The sequence below is a fragment of the Petromyzon marinus genome, chromosome 49, assembly GCF_048934315.1.
Source record: "Petromyzon marinus isolate PM22_M1 ecotype Great Lakes invasive population chromosome 49, UKy_Petmar_22M1.pri1.0, whole genome shotgun sequence".
NCBI classification, from domain to species: Eukaryota; Metazoa; Chordata; class Hyperoartia; order Petromyzontiformes; family Petromyzontidae; genus Petromyzon; species Petromyzon marinus.
The window spans coordinates 3,296,576-3,317,487 of record NC_133715.1 but is presented as its reverse complement, the minus strand read 5'-3'; the positions used below and the strand labels follow the sequence as shown (position 1 = coordinate 3,317,487).

The window sequence follows — 20,912 nt, the reverse complement described above, 5'->3', positions numbered from 1 at the left end:
CACATCAAGTGACCTGCATTCACTCCGGCTTCATCTCTTGAAATAAACAAAAAAATACAAATTCATTTTAAATATTCCTTTATTCGCACAAATGGGGTTTCCAATTCAAATCTCTTTTGAAAATGCAATGTGGGGCTGCGTCTTGCATTACACACGACGAGTCGCTGTGAACACCAAGTAGGCGAGTGTGGATTGAAATATCGGACTACCGGCCTTCTTGACATGAGTTCAGCTGTGTACGTGGGTCTACAGAGGCCACACCTTGCCGATGAGACTGTGTGAAATCAATTGGGCCACGTTTTACCTCGTTGAACAAACGAATGCGACTGGAAAACGATCACGTGGAAGAATGACCTCTCGGCAATTCAAACAAATGAAACCTTTTTTTTTTAATGGAAAAAAAACATTGGTCAGTTTTTATTTTACAATCGCGGAAAAAGTTTTAAAACTTGTCATGTACACTGCTGGCAAATAAGGAGCTACACTTTGGAGATGACACCACAGGCTAATCTCCACCCTTACAGTTGCCTTGTCCGAGTAAAACACATTTTGTTCTTTTCGTCACGTGTACGACAATGCAGCGCAATTAAACCACAAAGTGAGCCTGAGGAATCTACTTGCAGATTACAAAGCCAAAAAGGCTATCATAAGGAATCAAAATGCATGCTAACAAGCTTCGCTCCCCGAGGGCACACAATCCGATCAAGTGTTGCCGTGGAGCATTATGGGTAAAAGCGTATACAAGTAAATTTACGTTTCTGTGAGTGGACATACAGATAAAAAATATATTTTTTGAGTCCATCAGCCTCAATCAGCATTTGTTGAAGCAAGCGACCTCTGCGACAGCTTTGAATCGTCCGGGTCTCATCGGCAAGAGCCAGGCTTGTTAAAACAAATGCTGCCGTTTTCAGTGGGGGGGGGGGTTTCCAGGCAATCAGAGAATGTGCACTGTCAGCGCGCCTTGTCACAGAGGGGGTTTTCGTGATCAACATCCCTGGACTGTACCAACGCGAGATTGTTTCCCACTCACCCGTTGGGGGGAGGTTTCGGTTTGGGCATTTTGCTGAGGATTGAGGCAATCTCCTTCTTCTCGTCGTAGCTCTGCCACACCTCGTACAGCTTGAGGATGGCTCGAGTTATTTCCAGGATCTGTTCGAAACGAAACGGCCACTGGGTGAGGTGCAGCAAACCGCGCGTTGTCGTTCAAACGATGATCGTTCGGTCACCGCGTGCTTTCAGGTGCGCTTCTGCGGCCGTCCTGGAACGCTCTACCTTCTGATATTAGGAAGCCACTGGCGATATGCACGTTTAAATTTCGATTGACAACTCATTTCTTTCGAACTTTTTTTTTGTGTTTTGTTCGTTCTCCTTCCACCGGAAACCTCCGATTAGCACGGTTGGCTAGGCACCGTACAAAAGAAGTTCAACATACACACTTACATAACAAGGAATGTAAAACGCGTCTCAATGCCCAATTCACGAATACGAAGGAGGCATCACCACGGCGATCCACTCCGCTACTCCTGACGCAATCATCTGTGGTTCTTAACCTGGAGTGCACCGCACCCCCTGTGGGTGCGAGGCATTGACAGATTCTTTTTAAGAAGGTAAATCATCGAAACACAAATTTATCACGGGCATGTATGTACAACTACTTCAAATTTTGATTTAAAGCTTTCGTGACTGCAGCAATTCATATTCTTAGCTCTAATAATATATATTTTTATTTTATTGTTTCTCTTCAACGTGACTTTACCGAAAGAGCTAAGAATACAACTACTTTGTTTCATCAAACGCTATGTATTTATTAACATTACATACGTGGTTTTTTTTTACGATTGAGAACCAAAGTGGCGCAAGGCTGCAGTGAAGGTTAAAAACCAATGCTCGACATCAACAACATCGACTGCCATACGAAGAAGAGCGATGTTGGTTGCATGAACGATGCCATGTCAAACAAAACGATACATATCGCCGAAATAACTCGGGGAGGGAAGGGCGAGCCACCTTGTCCATGTCGACGGAGAGTTCCGCAAACCAGTGCCGACCATCGCGCAGCACCTCCTTCTGGTGCTCCTTGGGAGGCTCCTTCTGCTGGATGGCGCACGCCATGTGCAGGCTCGCTGGGCACGCGCACGGACACGCGCACACCGGTATATTACACACAAAAGACAAAAAATTCCCCCCGCCCCGTATATAGCCTTAACAGACTGTTGGGGCAAGTGCTGTTAAGCAAGCACCTGTGAAGGCGGGCACACGAGGGGGTGGGTGGCCAGCACCACGCACGGCCGCCTTCGTCTCCGCAGTCGCGAAGTTTACACACCGCACTAAATCATCCTCATGTAAGGACGAGTCGACCACGGGGAGGCCCAGGACCGGTTCCGATAATCGTCACTGGTCTTGGCCGAGAGTGGGAATCGAACTCTGGTTGCTGGGTGAGTAAGCGCAGCACACTATCTGCTGCACTACCGCTTCCCACTTACACACGGGTAGCATATTATGCACAAGTGCATGTGCCCGTGTGGAGCCCATCATCTCTCTGGGGTGGATAAAATAGGTCCGACTTGGTGGAAAAGTCAACGGCGGTTATGCAATGGATAAACTCACCCCCGCGATATTAATGTGGTCACATGGCACCGCACAGATTATTTAGATTTGGCTGCTATACATTTTCACATAAGCTACTTCGTTGAGCCATCATTTGTGACCAGGTTGCTTCTGAATAAGAAGCTAATAAAGCTCAGTGAGCTTTAAATGTTGATAGTTATTTGCTTACCTTTCCCAAACTTTGCAATCCTATCGTGTTTTGGCATTGTTTGTGGTTGTAACTTTCTGACCCGCCGCTACTGGACATCTGTGAAAAAGCTTAGATAGCTCATCGGATTCCTCCAGCATAAATGATTCCGAATTATCATTTTATTTAACATCAAATTGTAACACGCTGCCGCACACAGTATCAGCTCGCTGTCGAAGAGAGAGAACGACTCAACGACTCGTAGACGCCAGGAGGAGGAAAAAAAGGCAGGCAGGATAGGCAGCAACCACATGGTCAGCCGGCTCCGAATCCCAACCCCTCCTAAGCTCTGTGGTCCTCTCTATATTAAGTTGTTTTTGGTCAATGAATGTTTACATGAGCAGGAAACCACTTGACTGTGAGTGCGGATGTTCCAGCTGTGGGTCAACTATGTACAATCTCAGACTCATCATGGTGCACAGTGATGGTTCTTACCTAGTGCAATCATGAAGGGTGGATACATTAAACATAAATCAGTCCTGTATGTATCATTTACAATTTTCCTGCAAAGAGAAAACCAATACAACAGTGACAATCACCACAATAATAATTTAAACAATGCTGCTGCGTTTTTAGACATCCAAAACAATAATAAATATATATCTCAGATGACGAGCTCACTGATAATATCATCTGCACAACCAGTAGATGAACAACATGCAGTTATGCAGTTGCAGGTCATTCAACATATCTAACCGGGGCCTTCGATGGATTCACTCAAGGCCGACTGCTCTGAAGGATGGCATTACGTGTCCAAAGTTCTCACCCAAATCACACAGATCTCAGAATGGGGTAGCAGCAGTCCACTTAGGTTATAATCAGATAATATAAAATATATATACCCATTCAATTTTCCAACTGCGCTATCAGCGTCATGTCAAGAGAAAACGTTAAATTTTGATTTAAAGCTTTCGTGACTGCAGTAATTCATATTCTTAGCTCTTTCGGTAAAGTCACGTTGAAGGGAAACAATAAAATAATAAAATATATATAAATACATTTTCCTGCAAAGAGAATCTGATTGGTTGAATCTGATTGGTTGTCCCTTGCGATGAAGGAAGTCTCTGCTCAGGTCACCTGCTAACTCTGACTTTCTGGGCTCTCATTTTGAGGCCCTGGATCTTTTCCCCGCCGATTACGTTCGGCGAATTCACAAATTGAACGTTGTACCGATTCTGCTGAATTTGTTTGCGAGAACTGCCCTTCAAACTTTCCAGCGAGCTGAAATAATAATTGGCGCGTTAAAACACTTGCACACCACGCGACACTTTTAATTTGTTTGGCCGGGTTGGGTGGAGGAGGGCCCAGGACACGATGGTGACAACGCCTGAGCCACAAATCAACTTCCGATTCAAATCCGCCTTGGAAGTGGTGCACAAGTGACAAGAAAAGCTCACTTCCGTCAATAACGCTGCGGCCTTGAAAGGAAAACTATATAAGAGGTGACGTGTCGGGGTAAGGGGCTCTGAATGTAGAGCCCCTTACACCTGATGTCATTTACAATTAAAATGAGATGTTTGTTTGCGAGTAATCAGCTCGACACAGTTCAAAAGGAACTTTTTGGGGCGGGAGGATCCTACGAGAATATTTCCACCTTATCAAGACACAAACACCCCAACATCGCAAGTTGGGATGTAAACGGGGACAAGTACAAAACAGTAATTAACAAAAACGTCGGGAGTGTTTGCCTTCTTCGTAAAGAGGTTGTGTTGCGTCTCACCAGGCAATCTGCAGCAGCTGCTCGTCAGGCCCCATGTCGTGCACATATTGTGTAAGCGCCCGGTAAGGATGATACACAATCAAGCAGCAATCCTGGAGACAAGACACAAAGGCAAAGACACCCCACACATCAACACACATTCAACTATGTGTCACTTCTTACTCTCTTGTGCGTGCACACCGATGACGTCACACCACCTATTTAAGGCCGCACGCTAAATAAAATGTTCACATATCTGCCAATCACCTGATGATGCCGGTTGTAACTACCAGCCACACACCCAACTGTTTCATGCAGTGGATTGCTTTGCAACACAACACACCGGGCGGTGCTGTGGCAGCGATAAACTTACGGCACACGTTTATTAACATGACAACTATATTAATTGGCCGTGTCGGGTCGAGAAGGGTGTGCGTGTCAAATGTTTTATTTACGCGCTCAAACCCAAACACCTGTATTACGAATCAGATTGGTCGACAAAGCCTTTGTGTTGAACACCGTCCCATGAAACCACCCCTCCCGTGCTGTGGCCAGTGATGTTCATTGTGACAAGCAGAGGGTGGGAATTTCATACCCAGAAACCTTTGTCTTCCCATTGTTGTCAGCCGTATCAACAATGCAACGGCAAATTCATTTGGGCAGATTGCCATCGACTGGCAGTCAAGGCCAGATTCACATACGAATGTCCATTTAAGTGTTATCCATTGTTACTGGGGTATGCCACCACTCCCCACCGTTATAGCTTGTAACCAACTGTTGGGGCAAGTGCTGTTAGAGAGTACCCACAAAGACCGGCGCAGCACACGAGGGGGTGTGTGGCCAACACCAAGATCTGGCTGTCTTTCTCTCCCTCGTGGCGATGTTTACACATCACATTTAAGGCTGAGTCGACCTAGGGGAGGCCCAGGACCAGTTCAGATAATCGTCACTGGTGTTGGCCGTGAGTGGGAATCGAACCCGAGAACCAGGTTCGTAGCGCAGCGCGCTAATCGCTACATTACCGCTCCCCATCACACGCACACACCACAGGCAAGATATGCTCAGCTAAAAATCGTGTGTGTGTGTACGTACCATTAGCTCAAGTAGGTAAAATTCACATTCTAACACCTGCGAGGACAAAAAGAATGACCAGATTTAGCACGGCCGACAATTTTCAGTGCATCACAATATATCGAAAGCATTCAGAGGTAATATATTATAACCTTATATAAATATTGTTTTAAGTTTATCTTGGTGGCTCTGAATATGTATTTATTACTCAGGCATGAAATTACCCAGTCACTCAACTGCACAGCTATCATATTCTTGCGTATGGCAATGTGGTTCAGGAGCCCGATGCCAAACACGAGGTTCGATAGTCACGATGAGACCATCAGCGGGGTAGTTTGTGTAGTTTTGCAATTCCTCGAACATTGAAGAAGCGCTGACTACAGCGGTTTACTCCATGGTCCATTGTTTTTCTGGTCTTTAATTTTCATATTCGTTAAGATGTGCTAGTCGGCCTGCTGTTGAAATTCCCGACGCGATTGATGGTAGAAGCACACATCTATAGATAGTGGTGGTCTTGTGGTTTTTCTAAGTAATAACCTGGAAGTATATCGGGCCTACAGCCCCGTAAATGTTAAAATGTTGGGGTCCCCCCCCTTCCACACAACGTGTAAACGGGGTGCCCTCTGCTGTCACACGTGAATGACGAATAGCAGCCGAACTCCGTTCTGTCTCCGAATATGTAAATATAAAAAATGGCGTTTAGTCCATCAACCTCTTGGCTTTCCAGGCCAATATTATCATGCTAGCAATTGTTGTTGAATCGAACTCTTTGGACTGGTTTTGACCGTTTGAGTCTCGTCAACAGTCAGGCTTGGCAAAACAAATGCTTAAATGACAAGTGTTTATTGGCAAGGGCATTCCATATGAATTATAGAATGCCTTTGCAATCAAAATCATTATGAATTTCCCAAGAATATTAGGGGTAAAAGCAATTATAAGCGAAATGAAAACACTTACAAAATACATTAACTCATAACGCTTCTTCCAAATATGCTGGATCCAACATTGTACTGTGGGCAGCTCAATAACAATACTTAATTTCACGGGCAAGCCTCTATCCAACCTATATTACGATCCACAATGGAAACCAATTTACGGATCAAGTACGTCACCTGATGAATCCTCAACACAATGCATCGCAGCGAACAAAACGGAATTGGCATGACCATTTCGCAGCGGCCACGCTAATTCCGCATAAGCAAAAAACAGACGATCTCATCGGGCCCTCGGGTCACGTATCTATTTGTGTGCTCAAACAAGGGAATATAAATAGGCACTCAAAGCAGACTGATCATTTCAATAATGTACAAGGCATGGCCAGCTGCGACGGCTGCTTTCTCCACCTTCTCCTGATGCTCTTAGAACTCCTCACGACTCGCTGAACTCAGCTCCATCAGTCAGGGCAGCCGGCCCTGAATGAAGCCATCAAAGGCCCCGGTTAGATAAGTTAAAACGACCTGCAACGGTCTAACCGCATATGGTTTTTTTTATCTGCTGGTTGTGCAGGTGATATTCTCAGTCATCTGATTTTTTTTTTTATTATTGTTTTTGATGTCTGAAAACGCGGCAGCATGGTCTAAATATTTTTTTTTGTGGTGTTTATCGATGTTGTATTGGTTTTCTCTTTGCAGGAAAATTGTAAATGATACATACAGGACTGATTTATGTTTAATGTATCCACCCTTCAAGATTGCAGTAGGTAAGGACCATCATTGTGCACCACAGATCTCACAGTGTACATAGTTGACCCACAGCTGGAACATCGCACTCACAGTCAAGTGATTTCCTGCTCATGTAAACATTAATTGGCCAAAAACAACTTAATATAGAGAGGACCACAGAGCTTGGGGGGGGGGGTTGGGATTCGGAGCCGGCTGACCGCGTGGCTGCTGCCTATCCTGCCTGTAATTTGTTTCCTCCTCCTGGCGTCTCCGAGTCATTCTCTCTCTTCGACAGTGTATCCACCCTTCATGATTGCACGTGGTAAGAACCATCACTGCGCAACACGTCTCTCACAGTGTACAATCACACACTCGGCCCTGAGTGCAGGATCACTCATCGGCGTATTCTCCGGATTATAAGAGGCTGCTCCCAAGATTAACACGCACCCAAAACTTGTGCCCGGTGTCAATTAAGTTTTACAAACCTGCTCACGTACATCAACACCTACTGAATTATTGGATGCATGAGAGGTCTCTCTTATCATCTGAAAACTGAATTAGCGGCTAATTGTAAATAACACTTACATAAGCGGTCTCTTTGCTTTCTAGTCAATTTGTGCTGTTACCATAGTTTGAGCTCCAAGTCACACACACATTTTAAAGAGCTTCAGGCACAAGAGGCTATGGTTAGCACACCACGCTATAAACCTAGCAACATGAGATTGATTCCCGGCCATGGCTGTCATTAAATGGCAAATGGCATCTCAAACCTAAGACAGTTCTGGGTGATATCCCCTTACCAGCATAGTGTGGCACGGTCAAACGACCACCATGTATGTTTAACTGTATGAAAGAACTTCTTTCGCACCGTACGTGGCTGACCGCGCCAATCGGAGATGCCGCATCGCCAGTGCCACGCGCCACGACTGACGGCGCAGGGGATTGCAAAACGGCCGTCACAAACTCGCAACAAAATGACGCCGTCGGTGGAATGTTCGAGGGGGGCGATAACCGCCCCGAGTTGCCGCCACCATCAACGCACACTCGCCAACGCGCGCTCTCCCTTCGCGGTGCGACATCGCCGGCGCCACGCGCGGCTTGTTAATTTTAGCTCGGCGATTCCTCCTCGTAGGCGAGCCTTCGCGCACCGGCGATAATTAAATCCCCGGGCATGCCATCACCCGAACGCGTTTCGGCGCGCTGGCCAGGAATGTCGTGGCACGTTTGCAGCAACACGCAATTAATTAACCTCACTCCCCCCCCCCCCACCCAACCCCCCCCCGACCGGGCATACAGGCTCACAAAAGTTTGTTTACGAGCCGTTCTCTTTCCGATTCACTTCGGATCCGAAATAGTTTAAGGACCCTAAAAGATCGAGCGACTTCAATGATGGGATGATGCAAATGAGAAAACGTTACAGACCCAATGTGGCTCGGAGTCAAAAATTTGAAAATTTGAAAAAAATTACTTGTTAAAGTTACTGAATTTGGAAACTTTTAGCATTTGTCACCCAACTAATGCAAAAACTTGGCAGGACTCTCCTGAAAGGGTGCTGAGGCTGAGTCCGGGATAAACAAGAAATATTGAAAATATAACTCCTCTAAGCATCTACCAACACATACAAATCCTCACGATAATTGATAAGCAATACGTCTCAATAGCCGACCACGTGGTTATGATTAAAGAACAACTGAATGACATACTAGGATTGTGGATACATAATTATACAGCCACAGTTTATAATAAAATCATGAGACCGCAGAGGCCTAGCGGGGTATAACGAATCTAGATGGTGCTTGGATGGGTGGCCACCATACACGTACAGGTTGCCATGGGGCTGCAGTGCTATGTTGTAGGAATCAAGAGGGCAACGCAGCAAATTCCATTGTTGTACGGTCCTTCCATGCTTCCGCATATGTATGCTAACAGCCTTCACCAACCCGCAGTGATCAGCGTGGAGTGGTATGGTCAAATAACCCCCACAAAGCACACGGTGTGGGTGATGTCTTCATCCAGCAGTGGATTGACAAAAAAACTGGCCGTACACGTGTACTTGTCACCCACTGCTCGATGACGTTCTCCCCCGCACCGTCAGTCATGGGGGGTATTTGACCATACTTCACCACCGCTGGTCAGCGTGTGTGGGCGACAGAGAACCCAGGACCGGTTCAAATATCCCTCGCCGCTGACGATAGGTGCGGTTGGGAATACACGCTCAGGTCGGTTGGTTCCACAGTGCAGTGTGTAAACCACTGCGCCACCCATCCGCCACGCATGTATATCGCACGTGCGCTGCCATTCGACTAAAACGCTTACAATGGGAGATATATGCCCAAATTAGCAGGTGAATAAGTTATGCAAAATAAAGACGTGACGGGCAGTCATAACCAAGTCAAACATTCCACATGACGCTAACTTGGCACCTCTTTAATAAATAAAAATGAAGGACTTGCCGCGCACTCGTATGCCCTCGCCAAAGCCAAGTGTCCCGCTTTCAGAGAAAACATGCAATGGAAAATACCACCCGCGCAAACGCTAGGCCTCCACGTCACGGCTACGCGAGTTCAACATGTTGACCAGGCGGTGGAAATCTTGATAGGCAGCCCAACGCAAAAAAGCAGACACGCTTGGGCTGTGCGGAATAGCCGGCCGGCGGTGGCTAACGCTGCACGTGGCAGTCTGTAAAGCCAGCGCTGTGGAGGCAGTGAGGGTTGGCGGACCGCACAAACATTGCGAAACTCCCCTCCCCGTGGGTGTCAAAGTGCTGTGCCCTGGCTCGTAAAGAAAAGGCAGTAGAGCAAAGTGGAATAATATCCCATTAATTTCTATCTGTATAGGAATAGAGCGTTGTCGCACGGGTGAGTTTACTCCGGGTGCTCCGGTTTTCCTCTCAAATGTATCAACAATCAAAATTACCTGGCTGAAAAAAATATTAAATACCCCATGTAGCAAGACCCTCCTGACAAAGGAATCATTGGAATCAGTGTGGCTTCCCAGGATAATTATGGACTATTCTCATGCCGCGTTGCTGTGCGTTTTATTAACCGCTCACACTTCACGCTCTGTTCTGAGTGCAGCACTTTCATAAGGGGAGTCGCTGCCCGGAACTCGTTAACTCGACGGGTCCTGAAAGACCAGTAATGACACACTGGGGTCTGAACACTGGCAGAGTATAAAAACCAGAAAGCGGCAGATGAAGGATGGCGAGATGGATCACAATGGACAACAATAATTTAAATTCGTCACACATCCTGCATAGCAATCCGCCCACCATCAAAGAGAGAGAGAACTGCTCAGAGAAGAGGTGTAGTCTGTCAACAATTACTAGGAGCTGGGAGTGGCAGTGATCAAAACACTACCCTGTGTGTCCACGTGGTCGACCTTAACATGTGCTCACTAATGAAACATGCACGCAATCATAATTTTAACTTGCAACGTGGACAGTGTTCGCTCACTCTCCGAGAAAGAGAGAACGGCTCACAGGCACGACGAGGAATGAGAGACAAGTTGGGAGGCAGTAGCCAGGTGGTGAGCCACAACTACCACCAATTGCTCAAACTCTGCGGTCCTCCAAATATAAAGATATTTTTAGCAAAGTTAACCGCAGTAGTCCCCTCGGTTACCGCTTTCAATCCGTTCCACGAAAACCACTGTTCACCGAAATAAATGTTAATCGAATGTAGGAATTACATGCGTCTGCAAGAGAGCCGTTTCCACTGCCAAAATAGAAAACGTAATGCAACAAAGCCAGTGGAGGTCTAAATGCTCACAGATGGGCGTCGCTAATTGGCTCAGTCCACAAACGAGCGCTCGGATTCGCCGAAATTGGCACCCGCGTGCATAACGTAAACAAATACAGTAAACCTTAATTTTAACGTTAGTCAAAACCATGGGGTGCTGTGGGAGCCGAAAACGTGAACCAATGTCACTGTTAACCGCGGGACTACCATAGTATTTACACGTGTCGGAGGAAACAGGAGCCGCCTGGAAAAAAAACCCAACGCGTGCGTTAATAGACGGACAAAGGGAGGCGAGAGAGATGTTCCCACCCCTTCTCAGACAAGTTGAAATAAAGTCGATGGCTATGAAATGTCGAAATATATGCGTGGAAATCCAGAGGAAAGATTGAAATGGACGCGGAGGCCACCAGGGCACGACCCCGGGTGTGGCTCGTTTGTGCAAGTGGGAGGGGGGTAAGAAAGAGGTATAAGAACTCAGTGAATTGATACATCGGTACAATGCAACCTTGCTTAATAAATTCTTACTGGGAACATGAATCTCTACTAAGGCCTATAGAGTCCAATAAAAAAAACCCTCGCATGTTTTTAAGTAATCTGCTCCAATACAGACGAAAACAACAAAAACACCTCTAAAAATAAATACTCACGTGATTGACTCGGAAAGGGAAGTCTTTTGAAAACGCGTAAGAGAACTTGTTTTTGACTGGGTGTTGGGGAAGAAAAGAAAAACAGAATCAGGTATATAAACAGAGACAAAGATCCCCCATGTAGCCTTGACAGGCTGTTTGGGGCAAGTGCTGTTAGCGAGCAGCTTTGAAGGCTGGAACGGCACCACCACGCCTGCCCGCCTGTCTCCCCAGTGGCGATATTTGCACACCGTACCAGGTACTCAATTGAGGCTGAGTCTACCTAGGGCAGGCCCAGGACCGGTTCAGATAATCGTCACTGGTGTTGTCCGTGAGTGAAAATCGAACTGGGGCCACCGGGTTCGAAGTGCAGCGCGCAAACCACTACACCACCGTTCTCCATATATATACATACACACACGCTGCAAAAAATGCTAGAGGCTTGATGAACATCAGTGAGCAAAGGGCATGCTCAGTGGCGATGCGAAATAAAATTTCCATTGTTAAATTATAAAAAAAAAGGCTTGACCCTTTCTGGCATAAATAGAGGTGTTTAGATGTTCAAACACCAAACAGACACCTTTAACAAAGGCATAGAGTCTGCATTAACCACACATACTTGTGGTAAAAGAAATGCAAATATACTTTCATAATGTATTCACTGTCCTCGAAACAGATTGGCCTATACCAGAAACAGCCTCTTTTATGGCTGTCTCACCAGTGCAAGGCCAAATACTGCAAAAAAGGCGATCACAGTACTAGTACAATGCCAACACCAACATACGATTGTTTTTAACCTCGTATTCACGCCGCTCGTTTTATAACTACTAATATCATCGAGGCAGGCGTGGGCATCAACGCACCCGACAAGACTGTCACACGTTTACTGATCAAATTATGAACCAATAAATCTGCCCCATAACCAGTGGGATTGAGACTTTTCCCGACTGAATTCCACATCAACATACCCGATGTTGTTTATGCTCCAAGCTGCTTCGAGCTTCGTTGGGTAGTGACAGCTCGGATATTAAGTCGTAATAGTAGCAAGATTGTTATCGTCGTATGTATATATGTACGTTGAACTTCTTTCGCACCATTACGTAGCCAACCGTGCTAATCAGTCGGCTACGTAAAGTCTCCAACTCACGTTTACTCTTCTCTCTGGCCTCTATATATATGTGATGGGCAACTGTCCAAAACGTTGCCTATTTTATATATATTTCCTATAAAGGCCAGTGTTATAATTATACATGAGGGTCTAATTTCAGATTATCCTAGCTTTGCTTATTGAAGGAATAAGTCAATGGTTTGACATATTCACAAATCTGAATGCACCATCGCCATCCCACCATGGATGAATAAGTCAATTCATCAGAGTACATCCGACACTCGTATTTTGAGCGTTTCTGCTGCACGGAGAAAGGTGCACAAACGACAGTAACACGCTACGGACAAGTGCACAAATCACTTCATGAGCATACCCAACGACTACTCAAGGGATTAAACGTCTTCCGAAATGTACATCCAAAACTCATGGGAGTTGCCCATCAGCCAAATGTCTGAAGGTGCCCTGAGAGGTCATTGTCTATTTTCGAACAGTTCAGTCAGAGGTCATCGCAGACAGCTCGAGACTTACACACGGTCGAGGCGGCTGTGATGAGGCGACTATTCGATATAACTCCAAATTCCTGTAAAGACATACACGCAAAAAACTAATTCGTTACACAAAAACTAAGTGCGCGTGCACGCACACTGTGGAAATTGTAACGCTTAAATTATGTTTAAACTGTTAATGGAAAGGAACAAATGACAGTAGAAGCCCCCTCCTCTTAGCCAATGTAATTGGTTCCAAGAAACCAGTCGTTCAGTGATCTGGCCAAGCGAGAATAGGAAATATATGTTAAAGGCTTGATTCGTTCCAACAGCATCGAAAGTTATTAGTTTTCACCCAAAAAACGTACTTTATAATATTTAAACAATGGATGTTAATACATAAAGAACTAACAACATTATGAACAAATAATAATCAAACATGGTTAATCAATTAATTAACTAATAATTACTGTACTGACAACATCCCATCATTAACAGGGGAATGGTCGGTAAGTGAACACACTGGGCTCCATGGAGGCACTACACTATACACTACTATACACTATACTATACACTACTATACGCTATACTACTATACACTACTATGAACTACACTACTATACACTACACATTGGGCTCTATGGAGGCCCGTCGTTAAGCGATTAGTCGTTAACAGAGGTGGTCGTAAAGAGGGTTTTCAACTGTGTACAAAAATATATTTGACCATTGAGAAAGCGCTCAAATTATGACAAGTTTAAGAAGGCTATTGAAAGAGTTATTGTATTGCAAGTGGGAAACCTAAATGTAAGGGAGCCAGTAAAACTGAACGTGAAATCGAGAAAAACTGTAGGATAAGTGAAGGCTATTTCATACCATATATATGTAATAAAATGCTTTTTCTTGCATAACGTTTCAATGATAGGCTCTGCGTGTTGCAGTGGTTGTGACAGTTTTGGACGTGGTGCATAATGCTGTTAATGCTGCTCAATCTGCCCAACTCATGGTTCTTGGTTTAAATATTTTATTTTATTTACAAACCCTTTTCACAGAAGATCTCAAAGCGCTGTACAAGACAGCAGGCACTTAGTTTGACAATACCTCATGAAACAACAAAGAAATGGCAAACTATCATAAAAGAAATACTGAAAGCCATTTGCTGAATTAGTTAATCATTGAATAAACGGAAGTGTAGAGACAAGGTTAAAGACGAGTGTTAATAATGTCCACAGACTTGAAGATCCTGGATATCTCGTAGGAGAGAGTTCTGGAGTCTGGGCGCTACACGGGAAAAAAGCTCGGTCACCCATCAACCAAAGCCTCTATGACTGGGGATGCATAAAAGGTCTGCATCCCCAGATCTTAATGCCTTGAAGGGACCTATGGGTGTAGCCACATGTCTAATGATGTAAGCTGCGGACAGGGAGTTCAGAGCTATGTAGTTTAGCAATAGCTTATTAAACTGAATCTTATGGGAAACTGGAAGCCAGTTACATTGTTATATTTCTTTTTTTTTAATTCTCTCTTTTTGTTTTCTGATTGATAAATGGGTGGCAATGTCCAGCATCTGAAAATTATTTACAGATAAATTCAAAATATGAGATTAAAACATGTTTTTATTAATTACACTGCAAGTCTGTTGGGACAAAATGGCAATATTGCAAAATGTACTCACCTCCACTTTTGAGGCCAGAAACACGCATGTAGGAGCCATCAGCACAGGATCTATACATTGTAGGGAATACCTGTACAAAGACACAGATTCCCCCCCCATCAGATTTTTAAGACTGATGGCTATTAGCGAGCACCAGCTCAAGGAAGGAAGACACATGATGAGGTGGTGTGGTAGTGTTCGTCAGCTCAACTGCAGCAAGGTTTAAACGCAGGTTACCTGAAATGTTGCATAGTGGTGCAACACACAAATATTTAAAAGCTATCATTACTCAGATTAAAATGGCATTACACAATTTTATTTGTCTTGGAATGCACAACTATGACATGTTAAATGTCGCCCCACATATAGTCTGGCTTGGGAAGTTTTTTTTTTCTTGCTGTGCAATAAACTGCCTGCAGCGAAAGTATATGAGATTTACAAAATTCTATGGAAATGCTCAAGACTAATGTCTTCATGCCTAAGGTAATCTAGGATGCAGAAGTGGGGTACAGTGGTGGAGACGTTAACTACCTCGCCTGGTATACAGGAGGTCGTGCATTCCATCCTGACCATGATGCATGAATATTTGGAGTTTGCATGTTCTCCCCATGGATGAGCGGATTTTGCTCCGGGTCCTCCAGTTTTTCCCACCACATTCAGAACCATGTGTTTATAGAGTATTTGGCTGCTATACATTTCCACGTGATAAGAAAATTTATCGGTCTACCATTTGCGGCCCGTGTGGCTGGGCACCATTGTTATTTTGTACAAAACATGACTGAAGATTTTCACTGGTTGCACAGAGGTTGTTAAATTGACCACACAGTTGCCTCTATTCAAGAAACAGTAAACAAACGTTTTCTTTCGGAAATGTGCGCCTCCACGGGTTGCAAGAAGAGCGTACCTCGCGTAGAATCGCTTGAAGTAAACAGTGGCCGTCGCTATGACTTGTTGCCTGAGTTTTAGTTGCTCACCCAACGCTTGGATAACTGCAGACAAGGAAACAAACGAGTCGTTACAATGCATCATCACGGGCCTGTCTTATACAATCCGGCATCTGCGTCCATTTAAAAAAAAATCTTTCAAATCTGTGCCTTTTGAGAACTGTGGGACATTTAGCATGGTTGAATATGGGGAAACGTGCTGTTAAGTAGGAATCCGGACATGGGAAAGTGGACGGAATGCACTGCTCATCAAGTGGTACAATGTTATCGACCAGTGCTGACCACAACGTATTGCGCAACTTATTTATGTTGACCCAACACTGGGGGTAGGCACAGGTCAGTTTTTAGATACCATTTGGCCAGGAACTGCAGGGTGTCTGAGATTGCTAATTGCTGAATATAAACAAATGCCACTCAAGACCAACAAAATAAACCAAAACTACACAGGCTTCATTGTTGACGTAACCCATTGCTGCCACATCATTAACTACTTTAGGTAGTGGTTCTGCTTGGCAAGATATAGGTACACAATGAATACAAAAAGGTTCCACTGGTATAGAACCAGTTTCCATTGTCAAAAAAATATGCAGTTTTATGTCTGTGCCGTTGCATGTACCAGTCTTAATAGGTGCTCGCTAACAGCACTTGCCCCAACAGTATGTTAAGGATATATGGGAGATATTTGTCTTTGTACTCCCATCAAGCGGTAATGTAGTGGTAATGTACAGTGAGGCAAAAAAGTATTTGATCCCCTGCTGATTTTTAACGTTTGCCCACTGACAAAGAAATTATGAGTCTATAATTTTAATGGTAGGTTTATTTGAACAGTGAGAGACAGAATAACAACAAGAAAATCCTGAAAAACGCATGTCAAAAATGTTATAAATTGATTTGCATTCTAATGAGAAAAATAAGTATTTGACCCCCTCTCAATCAGAAAGATTTCTGGCTCCCAGGTTTCTTTTATACAAGTAACGAGCTGAGATTAGGAGTACACTCTTAAAGGGAGTGCTCCTAATCTCAGCTTGATACCTATATAAAAGACACCTGTCCACAGACGCAATCAATCAGATTCCAAACTCTCCACCATGGCCAAGACCAAAGAGCTCTCCAAGGATGTCAGGGACAAGATTTTAGACCTACACAAGGCTGGAATGGGCTACAAGACCATTGCCAAGCAGCTTGGTGAGAAGGTGTCAACAGTTGGTGCGATTATTCGCAAATGGAAGAAACATAAAAGAACTGTTAATCTCCCTCGGCCTGGGGCTCCATGCAAGATCTCACATCGTGGAGTTGCAATGGTGAGGAATCAGCCCAGAACTACACGGGAGGATCTTGTCAATGATCTCAAGGCAGCTGGGACCATAGTCACCAAGAAAACAATTGGTAACCCCACTACGCCGTGAAGGACTGAAATCCTGCAGCGCCCGCAAGGTCCCCCTGCTCATGAAAGCACATATACATGCCCGTCTGCAGTTTGCCAATGAACATCTGAATGATTCAGAGGACAACTGGGTGAAAGTGTTGTGGTCAGACGAGACCAAAATGGAGCTCTTTGGCATCAACTCAACTCGCCGTGTTTGGAGGAGGAATGCTGCCTATGACCCCAAGAACACCATCCCCACCATCAAACATGGAGGTGGAAACATTATGCTTTGGGGGTGTTTTTCTAAGGGGACAGGACAACTTCACCGCATTAAAGGGACGATGGGCGGGGCCATGTACCGTCAAATCTTGGGTGAGAACCTCCTTCCCTCAGCCAGCGCATTGAAAATGGGTCGTGGATGGGTATTCCAGCATGACAATGACCCAAAACACACGGCCAAGGCAACAAAGGAGTGGCTCAAGAAAAAGCACATTAAGGTCCTGGAGTGGCCTAGCCAGTCTCCAGACCTTAATCCCATAGAAAATCTGTGGAGGGAGCTGAAGGTTCGAGTTGCCCAACATCAGCCTCGAAACCTTAATTTTGATTTAAAGCTTTCGTGACTGCAGGGATTCATATTCTTGGTTCTTTCGGTAAAGTCACATAGAAGGGAAACAATAAAATAATGAAAATATAAAACAAGTACTAAGTCATGTTTTGCAGAGGGGGTCAAATACTTATTTCCCTCATTAAAATGCAAATCAATTTATAACATTTTTGACATGCGTTTTTCTGGATTTTTGTTGTTGTTATTCTGTCTCTCACTGTTCAAATAAACCTACCATTAAAATTGTAGACTTATAATTTATTTGTCAGTGGGCAAACGTACAAAATCAGCAGGGGATCAAATACTTTTTCCCTCACTGTAGTGGTTATGCACTGCGCCACAAACGCAGTGAGCCGGTCCTGTTCCTCGACCAGGTCGACTCAGCCTTTAATTAGTATCTGGTGCAGTGTGTACACATCAGCACGGGGGAGACACAGGCATCTGGGCGGGGTGCTGGCCACTCCCCTGCCGTGTGCCAGCCTTGATAGATCTTCCGTAATGGTATGTTAAAGGCTGTATGGTGGATCTTTGTCTTTTAATTCCCACATCTTCCAAAATGCTAAACCAAAGTAAAACAGTCGGCCAAATATCCTGTAGAGCGGCTCTCTAGAGCCCCATCCAGTCGTGTGAGCATCAAATGTCAGGGCTACACAAAATAGTCTTCCCATTTTGACGAGCGTATCCCTAAATATGTTCCCCACAATGTGGTGTCATAGGCTACCATTCGCAAAGAAGATATGTATCTTCCAGTATTCTTCTTCAGTGAGGTTCTTCAAGTCTTTCTGTCGCTCCTTCATGATGTCCTGTTTGTCCAGTATCCATTGATGGCTGAAGACGATGCATCCACACAAACACACCTCCGATTAGCACGATTGGCTGTGTACGGTGCGAAAGAAATTCAACAAACGACGTGCTCATAGATTTTTTTGTTAACTGATCACGCATTCTCTAGTCAGCTCCAGCAACACGACTTTAATGGACTCCGCGGAATTTATTGCAACAACCTCCACCTAACGTGGGGTCAAGCTGTTTCAACCTCAATGCCCATTCCCACTTAAAAGTCGCCTTTAATTTTTATCCAAACCAAACCTTTTACACAAAGGTTAATTCGTGAATACATTGGCCGATATTGAGACGTGCGATAACGTCATGCAAATCTTAAAATCGCGTTCCATTCATAATTAAACAAGCATTAATAATGCATGGAACGCAGGCAATATTGCAGCATGCTATAACCCAGCCGTTGTAGATTTACATCCACTACTGACAATGCAACAGACAATATAAAGATATAGTTTTTTTTGGGTTAGATCGCGTAAATATATAAATGTGTCGTTAAACCCGCCACCACCCGACACAGCCAATAAGTGAGGTTTGTCACGTAAACAGAACGTGGCCAATTCGTTACCAGTACAGCACACCTGTGTGTTGGGTGGTGGCGGGTTTAACGACACCTATCTATTGACGCAATCTAACGCAAAAAAAACCCCTGTAGTGTGGATTTGGTCGCTAAATCCAACGTGTGAAACCAATATAAAGAGTGAAACCAATATAAAGATACACTGATCATGTTTGGGCACTATACAACGCAGGGCTGTGTTAACAGGGCCTCGCTTAGTCATCAGAACATTGATGCCTCCCGGAGGAATCCGATTAGCTACAAAGCTCTTGTTTTTCTTTCTCCCCACACACACACACACGTCCAGTCATGATCATAACACCAAAGCGAGCGGCGATTTGTGCCGATGGCGAACAGGCGTGTGGAGGGCATCTATTGTCAGTCAGACCACGGCCCTGGAGAGATAAAGACGCTGGAAGCGATTAGCGGCCACAAACACAGCGAGGCCCTCGACACCGAAACGTCTCCACCCACCGGCCTCGGCCGGCCGCCACGCACGCCGTCACAAAGCGCGAGGAATGAAGAGTTAACGCCGTCCCAAGTGACACCGAGACTGTTTAGAACGTGCGAAGGGCGCCCGGGGTGTTGGCCAAAGGGCCTCTAGGAGCGAGCGCGCAAGCGTGGCGGTCACCTCGACTTTCCCCTCTTAAAAGCCCTCACGTGGATGCGGCGCTTAAGCGGCCTGCCCAGCCTGGACGTGCCCGGGCGCTTGGGCGCGCACCGAGACGGACCCGGGGCTGAGCGGGGGACGCGGCCTGGTCGCGGCACTGCAGCCTGAGTTGGCCGCCGAATAGGGCGCGCTAAGTGCGGCGCGGATCCAGCCCAGACCGTGGAGGGGGGCGCGGTGAGCGAGTGAGCAACTTTGAAGTCAACGGGGTGGTGGGGGGGGAGGTGTTGGTAACGACTTACAAGTGAGAGCTCTGCCAGAAGTTACCGGACATGGTGTCGCGGTGGCTGGAGCGAAGGGCGTGGGTGCGAGTGGCGAGCGAGCGCGACGAGACATGAGCCGAGCCAGCAGCCGAGGTGGGGGGGGGGGTGAGAGAGAGAGACGCGGCGACGGCTGTGAGGCGGCTGTGGCTGTGGTGGTTGTGGTTAGCGACAGCGGCGGCTTCTGTGTCCGCCACCTCGTGCAGCGCGGCCAACACTGCCCGCCGCCGTTCCCTGATTGGCCCGCCCGCGTAACCACGCGAGGGCGTTCGAGCCAGTGAGACGTTCGCAGGGGGGGGGGCGGGGCACGAAGCGCGGCGCTCATTGGTTGAGGACGACGATGACGACGACAGAAAACCACCCCGCCCGGAGCGCGCTTCCCCGCCTCGCCCATCTTTGTGCGGTTGGATCACCGGCGTGACGTCATACCGCGACGGCGTCGGTCATGTTGGTAAACAAAGAGACTGAACAAAGAGATAATGACGCCATGTATCTGTCGATCTATTGCTACTTATTACAACTAAATTAAGTGGACTTAAATTTCCTTTTAAAGCTTTCGTGACTGCAGGGATTCATATTCTTGGTTCTTTCGGTAATTTTGTTTTATATATATTTTATTATTTTATTGTTTCCCTTCAACGTGACTTTACCGAAAGATCCAAGAATATGAATATCTTTCGGTAAAGTCACGTAGAAGGGAAACAATAAAATAATAAAAATATAAAACAATGAAATTCTCACGACGTTTAGACTACAACACAAGCAATCATCATCAGGTGTGAAAACCACAGCAAGATAATTAGAAAAAAGTATTATTTTATTGTTTCCCTTCTACGT

At 45.5% G+C, this 20,912-nt stretch overlaps 1 protein-coding gene across 1 annotated transcript; it reads right to left on the bottom strand.

The window, feature by feature from the left end:
• Window positions 1-61: 61 nt before the first annotated feature.
• CCNC (cyclin C) lies at window positions 62-20,337 on the bottom strand. Its single transcript, XM_032972894.2, has 11 exons — window positions 20,058-20,337; window positions 18,471-18,577; window positions 15,740-15,824; window positions 14,857-14,926; window positions 13,228-13,279; window positions 11,613-11,668; window positions 5,586-5,621; window positions 4,515-4,606; window positions 3,230-3,297; window positions 2,008-2,123; window positions 62-1,149 (listed from the first exon to the last, which is right to left on the bottom strand). The coding sequence occupies exons 1-11, from the start codon at window positions 20,087-20,089 to the stop codon at window positions 1,027-1,029; spliced, it is 837 nt and encodes a 278-aa protein (XP_032828785.1). The 5' UTR covers window positions 20,090-20,337; the 3' UTR covers window positions 62-1,026.
• Between the last annotated feature and the right edge of the window lie 575 nt (window positions 20,338-20,912).